At 35.8% G+C, this 24,347-nt stretch overlaps 1 protein-coding gene across 1 annotated transcript in view; it reads left to right on the forward strand.

Moving 5' to 3' along the window:
• The first annotated feature begins 2,776 nt into the window (after window positions 1–2,776).
• Window positions 2,777–24,347, forward strand: part of Stk17a (serine/threonine kinase 17a) — a 31,302-nt gene continuing 9,731 nt past the window's right edge. Inside the window, exons 1-3 of the mRNA XM_027938318.2 lie at window positions 2,777–3,123; window positions 17,544–17,756; window positions 22,722–22,866. Of these exons, the coding sequence (XP_027794119.1) occupies window positions 2,921–3,123; window positions 17,544–17,756; window positions 22,722–22,866 (561 nt within the window). The 5' untranslated portion in view covers window positions 2,777–2,920. The remainder of the gene's footprint in view (window positions 3,124–17,543; window positions 17,757–22,721; window positions 22,867–24,347) is intronic.

Consider the following 24,347-nt stretch of genomic DNA (forward strand, 5'->3'; position numbering starts at 1 on the left):
TCCTCAGCAACACATTTTTAAAATAAAATAAAGGTATATGAATATATATATATATAAATATATATAAAAAACCATATATAATATATGTTATTTTTAAGTTCTACCTTAAAAAAAGAGAAGACAGTAGAACAAATTGGACATATCTTTCCTATCCTTATATATGGATACTGACCAATGTAACTCCACATCGTATACCAACACAATAATGAGATTCTAATTGGAACAAGTTATACTATGTACATATAATATGTCAAAATACACTCTACTTTCATATATATCTAGGAAGAACAAATAAAATAAATAAATAAAATTATTAATTAGAAAAAAAAAGAACTCCAAAAATTCTCTTGGGGGTTTATTAGAATTTTGCTAAGTTGGGGCTGGGGTTGTGGCTCAGTGGTAAAGTACTTGCCTAGCATGCGTGAGGCACTGAGTTCAATCCCCAGCACCACATAAAAATAAACAAAATAAACACATTCTGTCCACTTACAGCTAAAAAAAATACATTTAAAAAAAGAATTTTGCTAAGTTTATTGACTGATTAGCAAAGAATTACAGAATCTATTTTTTTCATTCAAGAACATATCATGTATATCCATTTTTTGAAGTCTTCTCTTATGTCTCTTAGAATATTTATGTCTTTCAAAATGAAATGTAGGCTTTCTGCATTTTTTGTTAGGGTTGTTACTACATACTTCATTCAATTGAATTGTTTCATTCAATTGCAAATGGAGTATTCTCCCTATTCTCTTTCATGCCTCATATTGCTTTACATAAGAGTGCTGTTGATCTATTTTAAATTTAATTGTCTTTGTAAAATTTATTAATTTTCATCCTTTCCAGTTGACCCTTTTGGATATTCTAGATGAGTACTTGAATTGCAGACATTTAACAATCTGTTCCTTCCTGACCATTTAAACTCTTCCTTTCCAATATTAATGCCACTTTAGTCTTATTACATTATTTAGGTTCTCTGCTGAACACTGAATAGAAGTGGTAAGAGCTGGTGTCTTTACTATGCCCGGATTCCAAGAGTAATTCTTCTGTAGGTTTTGAGAGAGATCTTACTAAGTTTGGGAAATATTTTTCTCTTTCTAGGTTGTTAATTTTTAAAATTAATCATGAATGGGCATCAAATAGTATACAATGTTGTTCCAATGTTTTTATCATCATAGATGAGAAGCAAATTAATTAATTTTCAGCATTTGTGATTTTATAGGGCTTCTGACTGTGGTTGTTATATATCAAAATGATAGGTAACATTTTGTTTCTTGATTAATTCCACCAAAATTATAGAATAGATTTTATAGAATTTTAATCCTTTAAAATTGTTGAGATATGCTTTATGAGCCAGTATATGATCAATAAATATTCTCCTTACATCAAAAGAAAATGTATTCTGCAGTGTTGTGTATATATGTATGTGTGTATTTCAGTTATGTCAGTTTTCTTGATTGTATTGTTCAAAACTTGTATATCCTTCCTATTTTTGTCTTCTTGTTCTATCATTTACAGAGAGGGTAAGTTACCAGTACAAAAAAAAAAAAAAAAAACTAGGTTTGGAGTGTGGATTTGTATATTTCTTCTTTTAGTCCTGTATTTTGGGTTTGTATATTTCAGTGCTATACTTTTAAGATTATACAAATTTATAATTATTACAATGTTTAGGGGTTGATGCTTTCATCACAAAGAATTTTTATTTCTAATAATAATTCTTGCTTTAAAATTTACTTTGTCAGACTGGGGATGTGGCTCAGCTGTAGAGCACTCACCTAGCACGTGTGAGGCCCTGGGTTTGATCCTTAGTACCAAATAAAATAAAGGTATTGTGTCCAACTACAACTAAAAAATAAAATATTTTTTAAAAATTCACTTTGTCTTATATTTTTATAGCTATAGCAGCTTTCAATTAGGTATCATTCATATTACATAATTCTTTGCATTCTTTTTATTTCAACATTTATATTGCCTTTAAAGGTGTCTCTTAGAAGCAACATTATAGTTGAGATTATTTTTTAATGTTATGTACAAACTTTGACTTTTAATTGGGAGATACATAGATTCCATTTATATTTAATGTTATTGTAATTTTTAAAACTTTAAATTTGCCATCTGTTTATGTTAGTCAATTCCTTATCTGTTTATTTCTTGCTCCTTTGGATGAAATATTTTCATTATTTTATTTGACATCTTATTAGCTTGTTATTCATTTTTCTATTATTTTAACTCTTACTCTAGAGATTATAATTTTCATTCTTGATTATTAAAAGTAAATATTTTTCTCAATTCTCACACAATGCTAGAACATTTTAATTCCAATTACTCTTTTCTACTTTTTGTTCTATTATTGTGTATATTTTAGTTCTCTGATTTAAACCCCACATGACATTATTTTGTCCTTTCATATGTTTAATATTTATTCATATCTGGCCACGTATCAACCCTTTTTATTTTTCCTTATTCCTTTAGGTATCTCTATGATTTCATTTCTTGGATCTTTCTTTCCCTTAACCCAGAGTCAGCTTTGGAACTTCCAGATGCTCAACACAGCTGACACAGTCGGTCCTCCTAACCAAAGGGAGGCGCTGTGCATTGCCTTCGTGACGCCCAGACAGCCGGTCAGGCTGCACCTTCTCTTTCTCGGCTGCAGAGGGCGCGAGTGAGGCATCGGGCGCTCAGGACCCCACGGGAGATCGTCGAGGGGCGGGGCCTGTGCGGTGGGCGAGGCCTGCGAGAGGGGCAGGGTCGGGTGCGGGGCGGAGCTGACCGGAACCTGCCGGCCGCAGTCGGAGCTCCGCATCGGCTAGAGCGTGTATCTGAAGACTCCACGGACCGCCACGAGGCAGCCGAAGGCGGGCCCGTTACCCGCCGGCTACCCGGAGCGAGCTGAGCGGCAGAAAAGGAAGAACGCCCGAGCACCATGATCCCTCTGGAGAAGCCGGGCAGCGGCGGCTCCTCCTTGGCTGCCACCTCAGGCTCGGGCCCGGCGAGTCGGAGTCAGAGCGCGCCGCGCCGGCTGCCGCCGCCCCAAACCCGCGGGCTGCTGACAGAGATCCGCGCTGCCGTGCGCACTGAGCCTTTCCAGGACGGCTACACCTTGAGCCCTGGCCGAGAGCTGGGCAGGTAAGGGCTGGAGGGGGGCCGGGGAGCGGGACGACCTCGGCCGGGCGCAGAGCCTCCAGGTACTCGCCGATAAGTACCGCGGCTGGAGGTGGCGTTAGGCACCGATAACGCGCTTGGTGACTTGGCACAAACTTAGGGGCTGGCGGCGACTAGGGCGGCAGAGTCGCTGCCCTCCGCAGAGCCGGTGTGAGCTCCGGAAGCGAGTGGTTTTGACTAGCAGCTGGCCATCGGAGCAAAGTACGGAAGAGCGAGGATTCGTTGCCTCTGGTTACCGCGAACCTTGACGCCTTCCTCTGCTCACGCCTTTTCACCATCTGTAATGACTTAAATGGTAATTTAGCAAGATTAGTGTGTGAACCACACTGCAGATCTGAAATAAAACTAGAGGCTTATGAAGTCAGCTTTGGTTTTGCCTTTAGACTTTTCCGGATTTCTCCACCGCTCTCTGTGGCCTTCATGAACTGCAGCATCAGTTGTGACAGCTTCCTTTGCACCGGTTGCTGTGTTAACTTCAGCCGCCTTCTGCTGCCTTCATCGTTTTCCTTTTCGTGGTTGGTTTTGTGCTTTTTTTTTTTTTTTTCTAAAATATTTCGGTAATTCAGATAAGTTTCATCTGTAGGGTCTTGGCCCTTTTATCACTCTTTCTACTTTTCTGTGAGCCGGCTCTTGCCTGCCCCGCTCTTTATGGGGGTTAGGAAGAGCTTAGATTTCTTTTTTCCTTTCCTTTTTTTTTAATTGTTAAAGCGAAGACTGTTTGGATGCTTTACATTTTGTTTGTTTAAGAAGAGTGATATAGCGATTTCTATGGGGTTCTTGAGACTCTTCTTTTGAGAACAGTTTAGAGAAGTTGTTGGAGGTCAGACCTGAGTTCATATCCTTGCCCTTCCTCATGAGTTTGCCTTTGGGTGGATGACTTAAGACTCCTTGGCCTCACTTTTCTCATCAATAAACCGGAATAACGACAGTACTTACCTCATGGAGATGTTGTGAAGATACAGTGCCTGGAAAGTGCATACCACTGGACCTGGCACATAGCGTTCATGTTCACCTTTATTGCAAGCCTGTGAATGGTTGCAAAATACCTCCATGTTGTAATGGGAAAGGCCCTGACAGTTAGGATAGCCTTCAGCTGGGGTCTTGGAAAAGGAATTGGTCACAAATTATAAAAAAGGCACAGCTTTACAAATATTAAGATAACTTTTCAGAATATTTTTTCGCTGGGCGCGGGCCTTAACATCTTACATATTCCCAGTGTTAACAAAAGGAAAATACCTTTCAGGAACAAATTTTCTTTCACTGTGCTAGACACTAATTAACTGGTTCAGTGTACACTATAATTATGATACTAAGAGAACAGCTACTGGCTGAGCGAGGTATTTCTAATTTATTGAAATTCCATACAATCTGAAGTAACCTCAATAACATAAAAAAAAAAGAAAACTAAATTTTCCATTATTGACATGAGTTGTCTGCAAATGCTTAAGATGTCAAGCAATGTCTTGTACATTTAATAACAAATAATTTAATCTTAAAAACTGATGTGCACCCTATCAGGTGTCATGGAACTAATTCCTCCAGGAATGTTTCTTTCAATTTTTGTTTTAAGCCCTATTATAAAATCAGATTGCCTCCAAGGGTTTTTTATTTTAGGTTGTGATGACTTCTGCTTACTTTTGCTTATATAGGTGTGTATATTTCTTTTTGTCTTTTTCTTTTTCTTTTTTTTTTTTTTTTTTTTTTTTGTAGTTGTAGATGACCAGCATGCCTTTATTTTGTTTGTTTATATGTGGTGCTAAGGATCGAACCCAGTGCCACACATTTGCTAGGCAAGCACTCTGCCACTGAGCTACAGCCCCAGCCCCTGTGTATTTCTTTATAAAAGGAATAAATCCTGAAGCAGCAGAAAAGTGCACTTGACATAAGAGCCTAAAACTGAAATACTTAGACATAGATACTTGACAGAAGATCTTAAAACTGAAAACTACAATTAATTTATTTTTTTCTTTTTGGTCCCCTTTTTCATCTTGAAGTTTAATGTAACAGTTAAGAATATGGGCTTTGGAGTCAGTCAGTCTGGGATAGAATCTTGGCTTTTTTATTAGTTACGTAGACTTGAGTATATTACCTAATCATTGATTGCCTCATAGAGTTGTTGAGAATTAAATAAAACACATCTATAGGGCTGGGGATGTGGCTCAAGTGGTAGCGCGCTCGTCTGGCATGCGTGCGGCCCGGGTTCGATCCTCAGCACCACATACCAACAATGATGTTGTGTCTGCCGATAACTAAAAAAATAAATAAATATAAAAAATAAAAATAAAAAAAAAATAAAACATTTAAAAAAAAAAAAAAAAAACACATCTATAGCCTTAAGGCTGTGCTTAGCTTAGGGAAAACACTCAATGAATGTAATTCACTGTGTAACTCAATAAACGTTACTATTCTTAATGTAACCAACAAAAAAATAAGAAAACCTGCACAACTGCAAAATATGCCTGTGTCTGGCAAAAATAATGAACTCTTGCTACAAAGGGCATAGGAATTGTTTATAAGTCTCCAGAGGTAGAAGTTCTGCTTTGTGTTATAAGCAGTCCTTGTTTAAGGTTCATAAATTTTGTCAGTAGATTGTGGTTTTAATATGTTGAATGTGTTTATGCATGACCTTTTTCCTGACAGGATAGAAAACTTGTCTATTTTTCCAACTGTTAACTCTGGTTGCATTTCTGATATATAACTAATTGGTCTCATGCTGATATGTAACTTAAAATATCATGTTGGTTGTATTTTAATGATATAGAGGAAAAATAAAAAGTTTTATTCACTTCATACTATGGCCTTTCATTCAGTAAAATAGAAAGGGTTCAAAGAGTAAACTGTTCAAGAAAAATCAATTTCTTTTAAGTGTTGCTATTATTTTATAAGAGATATAGAGCTTTCAATACAATGACCTTTCAAAGAGAAGTTTTTAAAATGGTCAATATTGATTCCAGAGTATACAGGATGTGATATTGATCATTTTAAGAAATGTCACATTCTTCCATGTCTTAAGAGTTCATAGCAACATGAATGTGTAAATATATGATGTAAAACTTTTATTGCTTCAAGTTTGACTTGTTATTCCTATACCCATTTCTTTGAGTCGGGATTTGTGCCAATGTAAACCACATTAATGATTTCATTACTGAGGCACAGGACATAAGACCTTGAGTTCTGAGGATTTTTTCATATTGATTTCCCTTGAGTTTATTGATAATATAGGAACAGAAAGGTGGTTTTATAAATTTTATATTATACTAATTTCACATTGGATGATTTGCCTTGTATGTATTTTCATTACATAGTCCCCAATTTAACACTTTTAATATATTTATAAATCTTATATTAAAAAAAAACATTTTCAACCAAAAGCACATCTTTTGTCCTTTATATTACACACTTGATTTGATTTTCTTGGGTGGGGGGATGAGTTACAAATGTAAGTTCCCTGCTGGACAGGTCCTTCATAAATGGATATGTTTTACAGTTTTATAATTGCTTTTACATGAATTTTCTCATTGGTTCTCACCACAGGCTTATTTGGAAAGCCTTATTTATTAGATGAAAAAACCAAGTCAGAGATGAGGTCTTCTGAAAGACCTCAGAGTCTCTTTGGATTCCCGACTTCGAAATCATTCCCATTGCACATAGATGTTTTTCAAAGAATAATCTATAGGGTTCAGGTTGTAGCTCAGTGGTAGAACGTTTGCCTAGCACATGTGAGGTATTGGGTTTGATCCTCAGCACCACATAAAAATAAATAAATAAAATGAAGGTATTATATCCATCTGCAACTAGAAAAAAAAATTAAAAAGAATGATCCATAGTCTATCTTGTAACTAAAGCAGTTTTCCTTAGATTTAACTAGAGGCTATATTAATGAGAGCCAAATAGGAATAAACCTTAACAGGTTTCAGTGTCAGAATCGTTCCCTCCTCACTGGGGCCTTACAGTAGATAGGCCTGTCCTATCTCATTCTCCTCAGAGCAGTTAAGAGTAATAGGACAAGAAAGGATTGTTATCAGAGAATAAGACATTGTTTAAGCTGAAAGTCAATTTAGGGATTAGTGTATTTCTAGACCTGTATGTCCTTTACTTAGATTGATGTCTGTAAGTAACAACTATAGGTTTAAACCTTTCAATTCCTTAAGCATGTGCCATAAATTTTAAGTTATGATTTGTTTAGATATAAAGACACTTGTTAAATAATATCCATGTAAAAGCTTCCTTGTTTTAGGACAAGAGTTATATAGGATTTCTTGGCAGCTAATCATTTATTTGAAGAATTATATTTATAAATAATTTGGGATAACTGATACTTCCAAACAGATAAAAGAAAATTGGCTATGTTTGTGCAACATAAATTAAGAATTATATTTTAATTTAAAATACATGAATTTAGGGGCTGGGATTGTGGCTCGGCGGTAGAGTGCTCACCTAGCACGTGCGAGGCCCTGGGTTTGATCCTCAGCACCACATAAAAATAAAATAAATATATTGTGTCCAACTACAACTAAAAAATAAATATTAAAAAAAAATTTAAAATACATGAATTTAAAACTTAATGAATTTCAGTCTCTTTGTAAAGCTATAAATAACAAAACTATATGAAATCTGATTATTGAACCAAATTGATTTACCTCTAAAGGTACATAAGAGCAAGGCATGGTGCGACATACCTGTAATCCCAACAGTTTGAGAGACTAAGACAGGAGGATCACAAGTTCTAGGCCAGCCTTAGCAATTTAGTGAGGCCCTATGCAACTTAGGGAGACCCTGTCTCAAAATAAAAAGTGAAAAGAGATGGGGAATTAGCTCAGTGGTAAATTGCCCTTGGATTAAATCCTCAGTACCCCCAAAAAATTTTTTTAAATAAAGGTATATAAGAAGGGACTAGATTTATTCAGGGAATTTACACATGTAGAGTTCAAATTAAATCACCTCTAAGTATTGCAGGTTGGGTATAGCTCAGTGGTAGAGCACTTGCCTAGCATGAGTGAGGCACTGGTTTACATCCCGAGTACTGGGGCCAGGGAGATGATCTAACACCTCCAAAAATTCTCAGTTCCTTGATTTTTTTTTTTTTTTGTACAAATTGTTTTCTTCAGTTATATCACAGATCATAAATTAGCGCCCAAAACACTAAAAATAGCTACTGATTACTAAAAATGTGCTGAATGTTGTGTAGTTTATAAATCTCATTGTCCTTAGCCTTTACTGCTCTGTAAAGTAGGTGATATCACCATCATTTTATAGATGAGGCATCCAAGGCTCAGGAAGATTGACTAAATTGACCAAGATTATGCAGTTTCTAACCAGAATTTAAAACCAAGTTTGACTTTCTTTTTTTTTTTTTTGGAATAGCGTGTCTCTCTGTGTTGCACAGGCTTGTCTCAAACTTGTGGGCTCAAGCCATGTTCTTAGCTGGGACTGCAGGCATGCACTACCACATCAGGCCCAAGATTGACTTTTAAAGCCCTTACCTTTTCTTAACATTCATATTTATATCTTAAGTTGAATGTATTCACTGATTTTTTTACACTTGGAGTCAAGAGATAACTTTATATTTTTGTAGTTTTCTTGGTCCTTTAAGAAGTAAGGAAAATAGAATCTATTCTAGGTCTTTCTTGAATGGAACTTTTTTACATTTAAGATATCATCTCAATTAAATTAAGTACATGCAGTTATGGGCTGTATAACAACATTGGATTGCCTGTATAACAATGGTCCCATAAAGTTATAATGGAGCTGAAAAATTTTTATTACCAGCAGCATTTGTGTTTTAAACTAAGTGTTATTTTAAAAGATTTCAAAAATTAAAAATCATTTAGAAGTTTATAAAGTAAAAAAGTTACAGTAAGCTTAGATTGATATATTTTTGAAGAATTTGTATATAAATTTAATTTAGTCTAAGTGTATAATACTTACAACATCTAAATTTTATCACTTATAAACTCTAGTGATATCCAGTCATTAACATTGACTCATCATTCTTGAGGTCCATTCTTGATAAATGCCCTGAACAGTGTACCCTTTAAAAAAAAAAATACTATACTTTAACTGTATCTTTTCAGTGTATAGTTATGTCTAAATATGCAAATGCTTACCATTGTGTTATAGTTGCCTGCTGACACATTTCTTAAAACATATCCTCTTAATCAAGTGATGCATAACTGAACTGTACTAATGTATATTAAGCACATAAAATAAGGCACTACCCTAGATTCTGAAAGTTATTCCTTAATGTAACAAATCAAGCACTGTCCTCTTTATAGGCACAATGTCAGATAAAGATCTTATGGAGGAAATTACATTTGTATGGAGTCATAAATAATGGATGGGATTTTGGGTGTGGTGATATGTTAGAATTGACGGTAAAACAAATATGGCACAGTGATAGGAAAGTTCAGTGCAGAGAGAATGGCAAATAGTCCAATGTATTAAATGTTATAAGGTTAAGTTGCCATAAAACTTTTTATTTATTTAACAAACTATTAAGAGTATGTCCATTTAGTGTGCTATCTGATGTATTTACATATCTGCCATGGGTGGGGTACAATGGAGATGTAAAGATAAATAATAAGTGAGATCCCTGATGCACAGTCTAGCTGGAGAGACAGTCATAGTACAGCAACTTATTTCAGATTGATATAAATGAAACAATAAAGTTATGAACAAAGTGCTTTATTGTAATCTAAAATAAACAGGACTTGGACCTCACTTTATTTCGTTTCTTCTATGTACTGCTTAAATGAGCATTTACATTTTCTGGTCTTTGCCTGAACCTTATATATTCTATTATCTATACATCTTTATCTGTAACCCCCATTTGAACTTATATTTGGAATCCATCCAGTAATTAGGATGTTCTTTACCAGAAAGGCACCTCAGATTTCTGTCCAAAACCTAACACATTTTATCTTCCCCCAAAATAATTTGTTTCTGTTTTTACAATCTTTATTTCAGTTGATGGTACACATTTACACAGTGCTCATATTAAAAATCTAGAAGTCATTCTTGACTTCCACCTTTCCCTTCCTTCTATCCTCATCTCTACCTGCAATTTAATCTGTCACTGAATGCTAATGAATCTTAACTGTGAACACCTTTTAAATGTATTCTATCTTCTCAGTCTCCCCTGCTGCTGCTCAAGTTCAGGCCCACTGCCTTGAATTATTTTATTGACTTCCCAGGTTGTAGTTATCACTTGGCAATCCATTCTTCTCAACATAATGAGAATGAATTTTAAGCAGTTATTTTAAGAATTTGAATAGATCCCCATTTTAAATCGTAAGACCCATGCTCCTTAGTAAGTCATACCTGAAGATTTTCATGACACCTTCCTATATACTATGTTAGGCACTGGTCATGCCAAGAAAAATAAGACTTGATTCTTAGAGATCTTGGACTGGGGAATACAACTCAAATGTCACTTTCTCTTGTTATAGATATCAATATATCTTTCCTTTCCTTCCACTCTGAATTACATCAATCACTGAGTTGTTTACTCCAAATGTTTAATGAAAACCTGAATTCTCAGTCTTGTGCATAATAGTGAACTATAGATGTTCATGAAATGAATGAATAGTTCTGAAAATTATAACTGTGTAGATAGGAGTACATTTGGCTTTTAAGTCAATGGGGAAAGTAGATGTGCAGTAAACATTTTTTTACCCTTTGGATCTTATTGACCCTAAGTCTCTCTATATAACTATGACCCCAATGTTTGAGAAACATCATATTTAAAACATGTTTGTAGAGGCCTCAACGCCTAAAGTTAAGGGTTGAAATTCAGCCACAATTTTTACCCATAGAGCCATGGTAGGGTATGCATATTAGAACCCTTTAGGGGTAGGTAATTTAGGGGAACTCTATGATGATGTAGTTCTGAGAATGTTTACTTGGAATCTGTATCTTGCATGTCTAATCTTATATTTCTTTGTACACTGTGGTTCTATGAAAAGAACAGCTTCCAGAAATCTCTTTATCTCCTCCTTCCTCTTCTTTGAGTGGTTTTAAGGTTCCTTCTCCTATTACACCAGTAATTTAGAGATGAAGGCAATACATGTGATCTGCTATCTGTGTCCCTTTCAGTGGTATGCAGTATCAGAACAATGGAAGAGTTTTCTTCAGCATGGGGTTGTGTTGGGGTTGGCCATCTATAGCCAATTGCCTTTGTATACCTCATGGACTAATAGTGATTTTTACATTTTGTTTTTCCCAAATAGAAAAGTAAACAATGTTTATTACCTGGGGACAATGTTGGGTTTAGAAGAAAAGGATGTTTAAGCTTTCTGAAATTTCTTTTTCACGTGGCTCAATTTTTCTAATTTTTTTGGACTTTATAGCCTGATATTCTTCTTTTTTACTTTTTTTATTGGTGCATTATAGTTGTACAAATTGATGGGATTTATTGTTACGTATTCATACATGCACACCATATAACAATATAATTTGACCAATATCAATTCCCAGCATTTCCCCCCACTCTCTCCTTGCCTATCACTCATCCTTTGCTCCCTTTCCTCTACTGATCTCCCTTTGATTTTTAGAAGATCCACCCCTACCTTTGTTTTCCTTTTTCCTCTCTTTCACATATGAGAGAAAACATAGGACCCTCTTCACCTTGGGAGTTTGACTTATTTCACTTAACATGATGGTCTCTAGTTCTATCCATTTTCCTGCAAGATTTTTACAATTTTTAATAATTAAAAAAATAAATTATATTTAATGCCATGAGCATCATATGAAATTCAAATTGTAGTGCCCATGATATTTTACTGGACCTGGCCACATCTATTCATTTACCTTTCATTAGTGATTGTTTTTTGCTCTATAATAGTGAACTTGTAGTTGCCATAGAAACCATCTTATCCAAAGAACCACAAATATTTGCTATTGTCTCTTTATAAGTTTACTGATCCCTGATACATATAGTACATGACATGATGGAGAGAAAAGAATAAACCTAAAACTGGGGAGAGAAGCACAAAAACAAAGGTGGTGTTGGAGTAGTCATTCGTGTGGATGGAGAGCAGTGAAACTGTATTCTGATACCTAAAGAAATGGGTGAGAACAGCTGGTCATGGTGGCACACACCTGTAAAACCAACAGTTTGGGAGGCTGAAGCAGGAGGATTGTGAGTTCAAAGCCAGACTCAGCAACTTAGCAAGGCCCTAAGCAACTCAGCAAGGCCCTGTCTCTAAATAAAAAATACAAAACAAAAAGGGCTGAGGATGTGGCTTCTTGATTAAGCACCCCTGGTTTCAATCCCTAATACCAAAAAGGAAAAATAAATGGGTGAGAGCCTGATGAGGTGTCACAAGGATGTAATCCCAGCTACAGGTTGAGGCAGGAGGACCACAAATTAGAGGCCAGTCTGGGCAATTTAGCAAGACCCTGTGTCAAAGAGCTAAGAATGTAGCTCAGCATTAGATAGAGCACTTGCCTAGCCTGCTTGAGGCCCTGGGTTCCATCCCTCCTACTGTGAAAGGAGAGTGAAAAAAAGGGAGGAGTGGCTGCAGACAAAGAAGCCCTGAATTTAGCCATGACTGTTGCTATAACGGAGTTCCCAGAATTTGCAGGTTAGCAGTATGTGAATCCAGTTTTCTATTGCTGAATTACTCATTTTTCCTTGTGGTCTTCAAAATATATTTTCAGGCTAATAATAAGTAATATTTTATTTACTGCACAAAACTGAATTGCTTTGAATTTTAGGTATGGCAGTAATAAACATTTGTGCATTTGATGTAGGAGTACTTTGAGGGCCATTGACTAAGTCATTTCTAATTCACCAGGAACACAATTGCTGTTAATGATATTTTGAAGCTTCATTTCAGATCGTTTTTTGTGTGTGTTTGGTTTTTTGTTGTTGTTGTTGTTGTTGTTTACAAATTCAGCTTTCTCTTCTTTTGCAACTACTGACCTGTAGGTATAGAAAAAAAAAATTGTTTCAGTTCAAAGTGGCTTCATTTAAACTCTTATGTGACTGTTAACAATAAAGGAACTAGAATAGGCAAGGAGACCGTTTATACAGTCTTGACAGTTGGTACTGGTTCCTGTAGGAAGTGAATAAGCCACACATGGGCACAGGGTGAGGAAATTCTCCAGCCTCAGACCTTGAGCCTTGCTCATGTAGAGGAGAACCAGGTAGTTTCAAGGCCCACCAATCTGCCTGTGGCCTTCAATGTCTCTTCAGCTCTTTATCTTCAGTCCTTGGTCCCACTATAGACAGGTTCTGAGTCCTTCCCACCTGGATCCCCTTTTAACAAAGACAACCAAGGCTAGATGCTTTGCCAAGCATCAGAGGGAAAAACAACACAACAAACTCTTCCAGAGAAAGTGAAAATAGAGAACACTTCCCAACTCAATATATGAGGCAAGTAAAACCTTTACACAAAAACTTTACAAGACAACAAAGAAACAAAAGGTCAAGTCTGTATTCCTACAAAAAATTAGAAATTATACTTAACAATGTGTGTAACAAACTATAAAAATACAAAACAATACTGAAGAATAGTACCTCATGATCAATAGTACCTCAGAAAAGCAATATTAATTTAGCCTTTAAAAAAAAATCTACTTATGTAATTTACCACATTAACAGTATGTGTAAAAAAACTTATACGATCATCTCAGTGGATACCTCAATGTTAGTGTATAAAATTAAACAAAATTAAACATCTATTCATGTGAAAAAAAAAAACTTTTAGCAAACTATTCATGTAAGGCAATTTACTTATCTGATCTACAAATCAGTTGTACCAAATATCATATTTGATGGTGATATTTTGAAATCTTTCTCTTTGAGATTGGATACAGGTATGTGCTGTCACCAACCCACTAACACTGAGCTAGAGATTTCACCTCAACAGGAAAGCAAGAAAGAGAGAGGTAAAAGAACTAGACAGGAATAATAAACTGTCATTAGTTACTGATTGCATAATGTCTGCATGGAAAATCCAAAGAAAGTCTATAATTAACTATTAAGATTAATATGTAGTCATTGGATACAGGATAGTATGAAAAAATCAACTGTACTTCCGAATAACAGTGATAAATGATTAGAAAATTAATGCTTACATAACATCATTTACAACTATTTTAAAAATATTAAACTTTTAAGAGTAAACCCAGTGAAATATATGCAAAAAACAAAAAAATTACATAAATTACTCAGATATTCCATGTTCATGGACTTAGAAATCTCCATATTATAAAACATAAATTCTTCCCCAAAATAATCTAGAATCTATGCAGTTTCATTTTAAATCCCAACAAATATTTTTTGTGGAGATTGGCAAGATGATTCAAAAATTTATATGGAAATGCAAAAGGATAAAATAGCAAATATAATTTCAAAGGATAATAATAAAGATTATTTTTACTACTAGATATCAAGACACTAATTTAGACAGTATGATATGAGTAAAAGAATAAATGATCAGGCCGTGGCTCGGTGTTAGAGCGCTCACCTAGCATGTATGGGGCACTGGGTTTGATCCTCAGTACCACATAAAAATAAAATAAGAAAATAAAGATATTGTGATCACCTATAACTAAAAAAATAAATATTAAGGAAAAAAAAGAATAAATGATCAATAATACACATTCATGTTTAGTGAGAATACTGCCTGGGAAAACTATAGTAGAATTAGTTAAAACTGAACATATGTAGACTTTTCAACCCCACAGGTCCTCTTTCTCCTAGATAGATAATATCTAATGGACTATCATGTGGGAAAGAGTAGAGTCTATTCTGTACTGCTTGCTCTGTGGAGGACTCAGACTCCAGCCCTTCAGTTGAAGTCATGGTTAAGCTTGTTATGAAAACATTATTAAAATCATAATAGGTGGCAGTGGCAAGAGAGATTACCTCATAGTTTGAAAGAAGACATTGGCCCTTGGCATTAGGTAAAAACTGTATGATTTCCAAGTTGCTAAGGATTCAGTGGATATTTACAGGTGATTAGAATTTACCCTGTGGTGAGGACTATACTAAACAAGTGACATGCATTTTATATACATACAGTCCTCCATATCCATGGATTCAACCAACTGTGGACTGAAATGATTAAAGGAAAAAATGCATCTGTCAGGCGCAGTGGCACACACCTGTAATCTCAGTGGCTTTGAGAGGCTGTGGCAGGAGGATCGCAAGTTCAAAGCTAGCCTTAGCAACTTAACAAGGCTCTAAGTAACAGCAATACCGTATCTCAAAATAAAAAATAAAAAGGTCTGGGAATGTGACTCAGTGGTTAAGCACCCTTAGGTTCAATTCCTGGTACCAAAAAAAAAAAATCTGTACTGAACATGTATAGACGTTTTTCCTAAAACTATAGTCACTATGTATTAGGTATTATTTGCAATGTAGAGATGATTCCAGTATCCAAGAGGATGTATATAGGTTGTATGCAAAAAAGTACACGATTTCTTTAAAATTTGTAAATTCTAATTAATTATACAAGATAGTAGAGTGCATTTTGACACATTATTAACAAATGGAGCACAACTTCTCATTTCTCTGGCTATACATGGTGCAGTCACACCAGTGGTGTAATCATACATGTATATACAGCAATAATGTCTGTCATTCTACTGTCCTTCCCATCCCTGCAGCCCCGGCCCTCCCCTCACTCCCCTCTGCACAATCCAGAGTTCCTTCATTCTTCCCTATTCCCCCACCCCCCACTATGGATCACTGACAACTTATCAGAGAAAACATTCAGCCTTTGGTTTTTGGGGATTGGCTTATTTCACGTATCATGATATTCTCTGGTTCCATCCATTTACCTGCAAATGTCATAATTTTATTCTTTTTTAAGGCTGAGTAATATTCTGTTGTGTATGTATACCACATTTTAAGGACACCATTTTATATAAGGCATCCTTAGTTTTGTTATCTGCAGAGGATCCTGGACCCAGTCTTGCATGGATATCAAGGAATGATTGTACTTTAATTATCATAACTCAAAAGCAGATTTTGCATCACTTGTACAGATAAGAAAAAAGAGAGTTTAAGAGGGTAAATAAATTGCCTAAGATGTGTCAAATGCCAGTTGTGGGATGCAAGTCCAGAGATTATAACCTTAATCAATATGCTATCCTTATTCCCCTGTTTGACCCGCTTATTAGTTTAAGGACAAACTGTAGAGCCATAATGTCTCTATAATGAGACTTTTCCTGCTGGTGCTATATTTAGAATTATATCATGATTGATATCATTTTGGAAGGTGATACTGTTCTTCACATTTAATTAGATGACGATGAAATTCATATTAAGGAATCTTGTGGCCAATTTCTATTAAAAAGTAAAGTGTATTTTTATTATTTATTTATTTATGGTTCGTAAATAAATAAATCAGGTATTGAACTGAGGGGCACTCAACCACTCAGCCACATCCCCAGCCCTATTTTGTATTTTATTTAAAGTCAGGGTCTTACTGAGTTGCATAGCACCTCACTTTTGTTGAGACTGGCTTTGAACTCAGATCCTCCGGCCTCAGCCTATGAGCCACTGGGATTACAGGCGGGCGTGCGCCAATGTGCCTGGCTTATATTTTTAAAGATTAAATCATTTATGCATAAATGTACAAAAATAGAGTTATTTTATGTGTAACTCTGCAAAAAATATTGACTTTAATATTTGATTATGATCTAAGCACATTTTGTGCTGCTATAACAGAATACGACAAAATGGATAGTTTATAAAGCACAGAAACATATTTGGCTCAGGATTTTGTTTTGTTTTGTTTTTATACTGTACTTGGAATTGAACCCAGCACCTCACACGCACGGGTACATCCCCAGCCCTTTTTTGTTTTTATTTTGAGAAAGGGTTTTGCCAAGTTGCCCAGGTTGGCCTCAAACTTGTAAAAATGCTGTCTCAGCAGGAATTACAGTAGTGTTCCATAATTTCTGGCTTGGCTCAGAGTTCTGGAAACTGGGAATTCTAAGATTGAAGGTTCACATCTGGCAAGGGCCTTCTTGTTTCATTACATGGTGGAGAGGCAAGATCACTAACTCAAGAGAATGTAAAGGGTGCCACACTCACTCCTTTATCAGGAACCCATCCCAATGATAGTGTCATCAGTGTACTAATTACCTCTAAAGGCTCCATCTCTGAACTCTTTATTACAAGGGGTTAAATTTCCAACACATGAACCTAGGGGGACACATTCAAATCACAGTAGTTGATTTTTGCAGATTTATAAATTATATTTTATTTGATAAATCTAAATCAATATCCCAAGTGATATTGCTATTTCGTGATTGAATGAGCTAAATTTGAATATCCAATAATGGGAATTTAGAAATTTGTATTAATATATGCCATCTCTGGAAAGTTATTGGTTTTAACAATGAATGTTTGTATTTAATTCCAGGGGTAAGTTTGCAGTGGTGAGGAAATGTATAAAGAAAGATTCTGGAAAAGAATTTGCAGCCAAGTTCATGAGAAAAAGAAGAAAAGGCCAAGACTGTCGGATGGAAATTATTCATGAGATTGCTGTACTTGAACTAGCACAGGACAATCCTTGGGTCATTAATTTACACGAAGTTTATGAAACTCCATCAGAAATGATCTTGGTTCTGGAATAGTAAGTATTGTCTTCCTTCAGTTAAGTTTGTTTGATGGTCTGTACTTCCTTTATGGGATGCCACTTCTCTGTAATAATGTGCAGGGTCTGGTTCTCTGGAAAGGATTTTCCAGTTCATTTTCAATGATGTTCTTCATAAATACCTTTACCATGCTTACTGTGTCACCTATTTCTCAGCTTTTGTGAGATCCCTGGCAATTTTGTCCCTAGATGGAGAAAATAAGGCCATTAGACACACATTCCCCTGAGCATCTCTTACTCCTCTTGAGTATCTCTGTTTTTACTGTCTCAGACTTTTTCCCATCTGTTTGAAGACAGATTCAATTACTCAATGCCACGGCTAAAACCCCTGTCCGTGTTCTTTAATTCTCATCCTTTCTTTTCTGGACGTGTGTTTTGATTTTTAATAAGTTACATAACTTCTTTCAGAGTTTCAGTCCCCCCCTCCTTTGGTAGTTCTTTTCCCTCTGTTTTCTATTTTTTCATTGTCTTCTAAAATTCTCCCTCTTCCACTTAAACTATTGTGCTGGCTTTCTCTTTACTGTCATGCTTCTTAAAGAATAGTTTCAATTTATAATTTTCCTCACCTTCCCGTCAGTTACATTTATCTGTTCATATGCCAGAACTCGTCCACTTTCGTTCTAATGCTATCTGCTCTTCTAAAACTTTAATGAGGTCACCATTCCTGTTTGATAAAATCAATCTCATTTTAGTATTCCTTCTACTTCTTACTCTCTTTAAACATGTGATGTTATGCATTTTTTCTTGAAATTAAACTCTTCTTGGTTCTCAACAGCTCCATTTTGTTTTGTTTTGAATTTTCTCCTCTCGGTTATACCCTAACCTATATAAATGTAAGAGTTTCCCAAAATTCCACTTTTAATTAACTTATATATATATATATATATATATATATATATATATATATATATATTTATTTATTTATTTATTTATTTATTTATATTTTAGTTGTAGATGACACAGTGCCTTTATTTTATTTATTTATTTTTATGTGGTGCTGAGGATCAAACTCTGTGCCTCACACATACTAGGCAAGTGCTCTAAAACTGAGACATAACCCCAGCCCCCAGTGTTGACTTTTGTCATACAATTATGTTCTGTATATTTACTCCAGATGGTAGTATTTTACACGGCTTCGGCTATTATTTATACGCTAATTATTTCCAAATCTTCCAATCTCAGCCTCACTTCTAAGCTTCAGCTGCATACTGAGTGTATATGTATCCAACCATGAATCATTGTTAATTCAGGGTCATTATTCTTGCATTGCTCTGTTAATGCCCATTTTTCTTTTATTCCCTATTTCTATTGGTATCCCCATTTATTTCATTGCTCATGCTAGAAATCTTGAAACTATCCTTCATTTATCTCCTTTAACCTCATGTGTAATGAATCTCTAAGTCTCCAGCATCCCTGGGCTGATCGCTCTAGCTTCTATTCTAGGGACACCCTTCTACTACTGTTAGATAGATAATAGAAACATAAAGGTGCTGATATTATTCATTTGTTTAGAAGCTTTAGTGGCTTCTGTTGTTTCAGTGATTAGGTTTTTAGAAATAAAATTGGTATAATTTGGCCCCAAATTATTGTATGCTACTTTTAGTTTAAAGAGAAAGTTTTAGAAATATACTCTGAATACTGAGATACCAAAATTCTCAATCATATCAATAGATCGATGCCATGGAAACAGGCAGGTTATGATCACTGTATTTTTTATTCATTCCAATAGCACTGCTGTATGTACTAGATACTAATATGTGCTAATTATAATAACAGTGAAAATAATACAGCCCCCTTTCCTTCAGGTGCTAAAAGTCTAGCAAAGGTGATAGAAATAAATGACACAGCAATATTGGTGTTTTACCAGAAATTCTTATTAGATGTCATGTGAACATAGAAGAAATATAGTAGCCACAATGTATTATGTACACATTTTATATGAGGCAAAACTTCCCAGGTGCGGTGTGGCACACCTGTAATTGCAGCGGCTCGGGAGGCTGAGGTAGAAGGATTTCGAGTTCAAAGCCAGCCTCAGCAGAAGCAAGGCACTAAGCAACTCAGTGAGACCTTGTCTCTAAATAAAATACAAAATAGGACTGGGGATGTGGCTCAATGGCCGAGTGCCCCTGAGTTTAATCCCAGGACCCAAAAAAAAAAGAACATTTTATATGAGGCAAAACTCAAAAGAGAGCCGGGTGCACTGGTGCACACCTGTAATCCCAGTAGCCTGGGAGGCTGAGACAGGAGGATTTTGAGTTCATAGCCAGTCTCAGCAACGGTGAGGTACTAAGCAACTCAGACCCTGTCTCTAAATAAAATATGAAATAGGGCTTGGGATATGGCTCAGTGGTTGAGTGCCCCTGCGTTCCATCCCCACTACAAAAAAAAAAAAAAAACTCAGAGAAATTATCAACCTGCAGTCATACAAGTAGCAGAGCCAGTTTGGTCCAGTACTGTGCATTACAAAGTCTTTGCTCTGCTCTTGGCCGTATGCCATGCTGCCTTACTCTCTGGGCAGTTAGGGAGAGTGCATCTTGGGGAAGGCAGCATTTAGTATGTATCAGCCATCATTGCCCTATCAGGATTTTTCAGATTATTTAGCTTTCATTCCATGCTCTGCTCTTAGTTCTCTCTCATCTTCATACCCTGCATTCTAGGCATATTCCGCACCCATGGTTCCTACCCCTCACCAGGACTTTAAAGGTATAATTCCATCTTCTTTTTCCTTTTTTTATGACAAGAAGCTTGGGATATCCCTACCTTGTTTCACCTATGAATGTGCCTTTTTAGAGATTTTTTTTCCTTTATCTTTGATTTTCAAGAATTTAAGCATCACATCCTTGTTTATTTGTGTTTATCCTGATTGGGGTTCATTGAGCTACTTGGGTATTTGTATTCTTTGATTCACATTGGATATTTCTACTGTTTTCTCCTAAAATTCACTGATTCTTCTGCAGGTCTAATCTATAAAGATGAGAGAATTTTTCATTTTAGTTGCTGTATTTTTTTTTATCTCTAGAAATTCTATGTGTTGTTCTTTCTTTCATGTCCTCCATATCTTCTTTGTTATATCTATATTTTACTTTAAATCCTTGGACATCTTTATAATATCTTTGTAATACCTGTCCTTATCTACCACTTCCATCACCTTTGTCATTTCTAGGTCTGTTTTTATTGTATTATTGTATTGGTATGGGTTGTAATTTGTGGTAGTTTCAGATGTCTAGAAATTTGGGGTAGGATGTCATACATTTAGAATAGTAAGGGTATGTAGTAGATTTCATTCCATTAAAGAATGGTGAAGTTTGTTTTTGGCAGGCAGTTAATTTACGTGTGAGTCAGCTTAGTTAAGGCAGCTATAAGGCTAATTTAGCCTTAATAGTACAGATGGCCCTCTTGGGAAGGCCTGTTGATGGTCCTGAGTGTTTAGGGTGATGTTTCTACTCCAAATGGACAAAATTCAGATTCTGACCTGGTCCTATGTGAACACTGGGAATTATTCAGTTTATAAGTATTTTTCAGTTCTTGATTAACCTTGAAGGGTTAGATTCTGTGCATGTGTATGTAAGTAATTTGCCTAAAACTTCAAAATACTACAAAGCAGATTCTGGAGGTCTTTCTCTGTGTAGTCCCCTCCCTCCTGTTTGGTACTCTACCTGCAAATTCCAACTTCCTTGTCAAACTCACAGTCTATCTTCTCTATTTAACAAGGCTGCCATACTTTCCTTGGGTTCCTACCCCACCCTGTACCACTGTCCATAAATTGCCTCCAGGTAAGAAGCCAAGGAAATAAAAGGGCTCACCTTGCTTTCCTCCTTTCAAGGATCATGGTCCTACAATTATTTCAGTTAATGGGTAAAGAATATATTTACATAGGTAAAAAAGTTACATGATTTCATATTGTACTGAGAGGAGTGTAATTTCACTGATAACTAAGGCAGCTTTTAAAGCTTTTATAGGATTCTGCATCTGAAGTACATCCTTGAAGTTTTTCAAAAAACTATAGTTATATTAATATTGTGTTCAAGTGAACTACTTAAGTTCTTCAGAAATCAGAGAGAAGATCCTTTGCTAAAAGAGAATAAATAAGCCAGGCATGGTGGCACACAACTGTGATTCTAGCAACTGGGGATGCTTAGGCAGGAGGATCACAAATTCAAGGCCAGCCTCTGTAACTTAGCAAGACCCTGTCTCAAAATAAAAAATAAAAAACAAAAAGTCTAAGGTTGTAGATAAACACCATACTGGAAAGAACTAGTAAATTTCTCTTAAATTTATGTAATTTTGTAAATTTATTTGTTAATTTGTATGTGTTTATGTAAATATTTATGTGAATTTAAATATATTCATGAAAATTGATCTCTAGTGAATATTATTGTGAATGGTAGTAATGAGCTGAGGACTCATGACAATAAACTGTGATTAGGAAAATTTTTTCAGACAAAATGTAATTGAAGTATAGTTCTGTGTGTTACTGGCAAATTGTGGCTTGTATGTGCAAAAGGCTGTGTGGATGATACATTGCATTATGGTACATTTCCAGATGTTTGAGAGTGAATTGACTCTGCTCATTGTATTTTGCTTCAGGTCATCAAATCCATTTTACAAGTATATAGTATTGCCAGGTTGTGATTAATTTACTCTAAGGTTTTTGTTTATGGTTTTTTTGGTATTAGTGATTGAATTCAGGGGCACCACCAAGCCACATCCCCAGCTCTATTATTATTTTTTTGTGTGTGTTATTTAGAGATAGGGTCTCACTGAGATGCTTAGCACCTCACTGTTGCTAAGGCTGGCTTTGAACTCATGCCTCTAGTCTCAGTCTCCCAAGCTGCTGGGATTACAGGCATGCACCACTACACCCAGCTAATTTACTCTAACTTTGTTGTATATGTTTACCACATCCTTTCTTATGATTAATATTTTAATTTTATCTTTCTGTAGTGCTGCTGGAGGTGAAATCTTTAACCAATGTGTTGCAGACAGAGAAGAAGCTTTTAAAGAAAAAGATGTTCAAAGACTCATGAGACAGATTTTAGAAGGTGTCCACTTTTTACACACTCATGATGTAGTTCATCTAGATTTGAAGGTAAGGTCTGAATTATTTACAATTTGAGATTGATAAGAACTGGCATTCCAAATGTAAAGTATCTAGCAGGAATTTATTAAATATGTATCAAGACTGTGGGCTTTATTAGGTAACAAGGTACAGTCTCAAAAAACAGAACTTGGAATATTGCTGGAGTGGATAAAGATTTCCTGGTGGAAATAGAACTTGAGTTAGACTTTTTTAAAAAAAAAAGTTAGGATTTAGGTAATTAGAGAAGAATAGGAATTTCTGTTGTTATTAAGAGAGAGGACTTTTGAGTAGCAGTGTTTGAAAAGCAGTGTTCTGTAAAGTTAGGCAGGCAGGAGTAAATAAAATAAGTGGGGAGAACCCAAGAAAGTGGAGGCAAGTAGATCTCTCATCTAAAATTGTCAAAGAGCCAGGTGTGGTGACGTCCCCCTATAATACCAGTGGCTCAGGAGGCTGAGGCAGGAGCATCACAAATTCAAGCCAGCCTTAGCAGCTTAGTGAGGTCCTGTCTCAAAGTAAAAAAAATTTAAAAGGGGCTGGGGTTGTGGCTCAGTGGTTAAGTACCCATGGGTTCAATCCCCTGTAGATGGAGGAGGAAAAAAAGAAAAAGAACAGTATATCCTGTGATCAAAATGCCACCTGAAACTGGGGTAAGCTAAAAAGGGAATTTTATTGGCAGTAAGTCTAGGAATAATTCTATCTTCAGTTACTACCATAGTCAGGGCTCAAAAAGTGTTACCAGTACTTGAGTTTTCTCTCGCATTCAGTTCACCTTTCTGAGAATGGCAATAAAATGGAATGACATAGATACTGCCTTTTGAGCCCCATCCAGAGGGGTTGGGATTAGGAAGGAGGAAGGCAGTCTAAGAAGACTGAAACCCCTAGACCCCTGAATGGCAACCTCATCTCTCTCCACATCATCTATTAATCCACCTTGATCTCTGCTATGGTCTCCCTTTTGGCAGAAGGTAGATGCTTTATTTAGTACAGTGGTTCGCCAACTCTGTTGTGCATCAGACTGGCTGGAAGAACCTGTTAAAACATATTGCCATCCACCAGTGCTAGAAATTCTGATGCAGGTCCAACCAGGTGATACTGATAGTTCAGGTCCAGGGGCCACTATAGCACACACTCCATAACTCCTTATATATACCTCATAGTGTGTAAATAACAGTGCATGAAGTAACACTCTGAGGGAAGAAATATAAGTATGTGTAATCTGCAGATTGACTTCTAAAACAACCTTGATAATGTATCATTTGAAATCAGGAGGAAGGATATTAGATATCCATTTACATACTGGTTTCCTACAGAAAAGCACCAAGGAAAGAAAACAGTTGGGAAGCTTCCTTATTATTTTTTGAAAGATGCCAACTTAAATTCATTTTTTAGTACTGTGGCAAACATGAGCAGTCACAGCACAATAGCCATATGATAGTAACAATGACCTTGTTTTGACAGCTAGTGTGGATATTTGTGTACCTATCTGTAGT

This window comes from Marmota flaviventris, chromosome 1, assembly GCF_047511675.1.
Source record: "Marmota flaviventris isolate mMarFla1 chromosome 1, mMarFla1.hap1, whole genome shotgun sequence".
Taxonomy (NCBI): domain Eukaryota; kingdom Metazoa; phylum Chordata; class Mammalia; order Rodentia; family Sciuridae; genus Marmota; species Marmota flaviventris.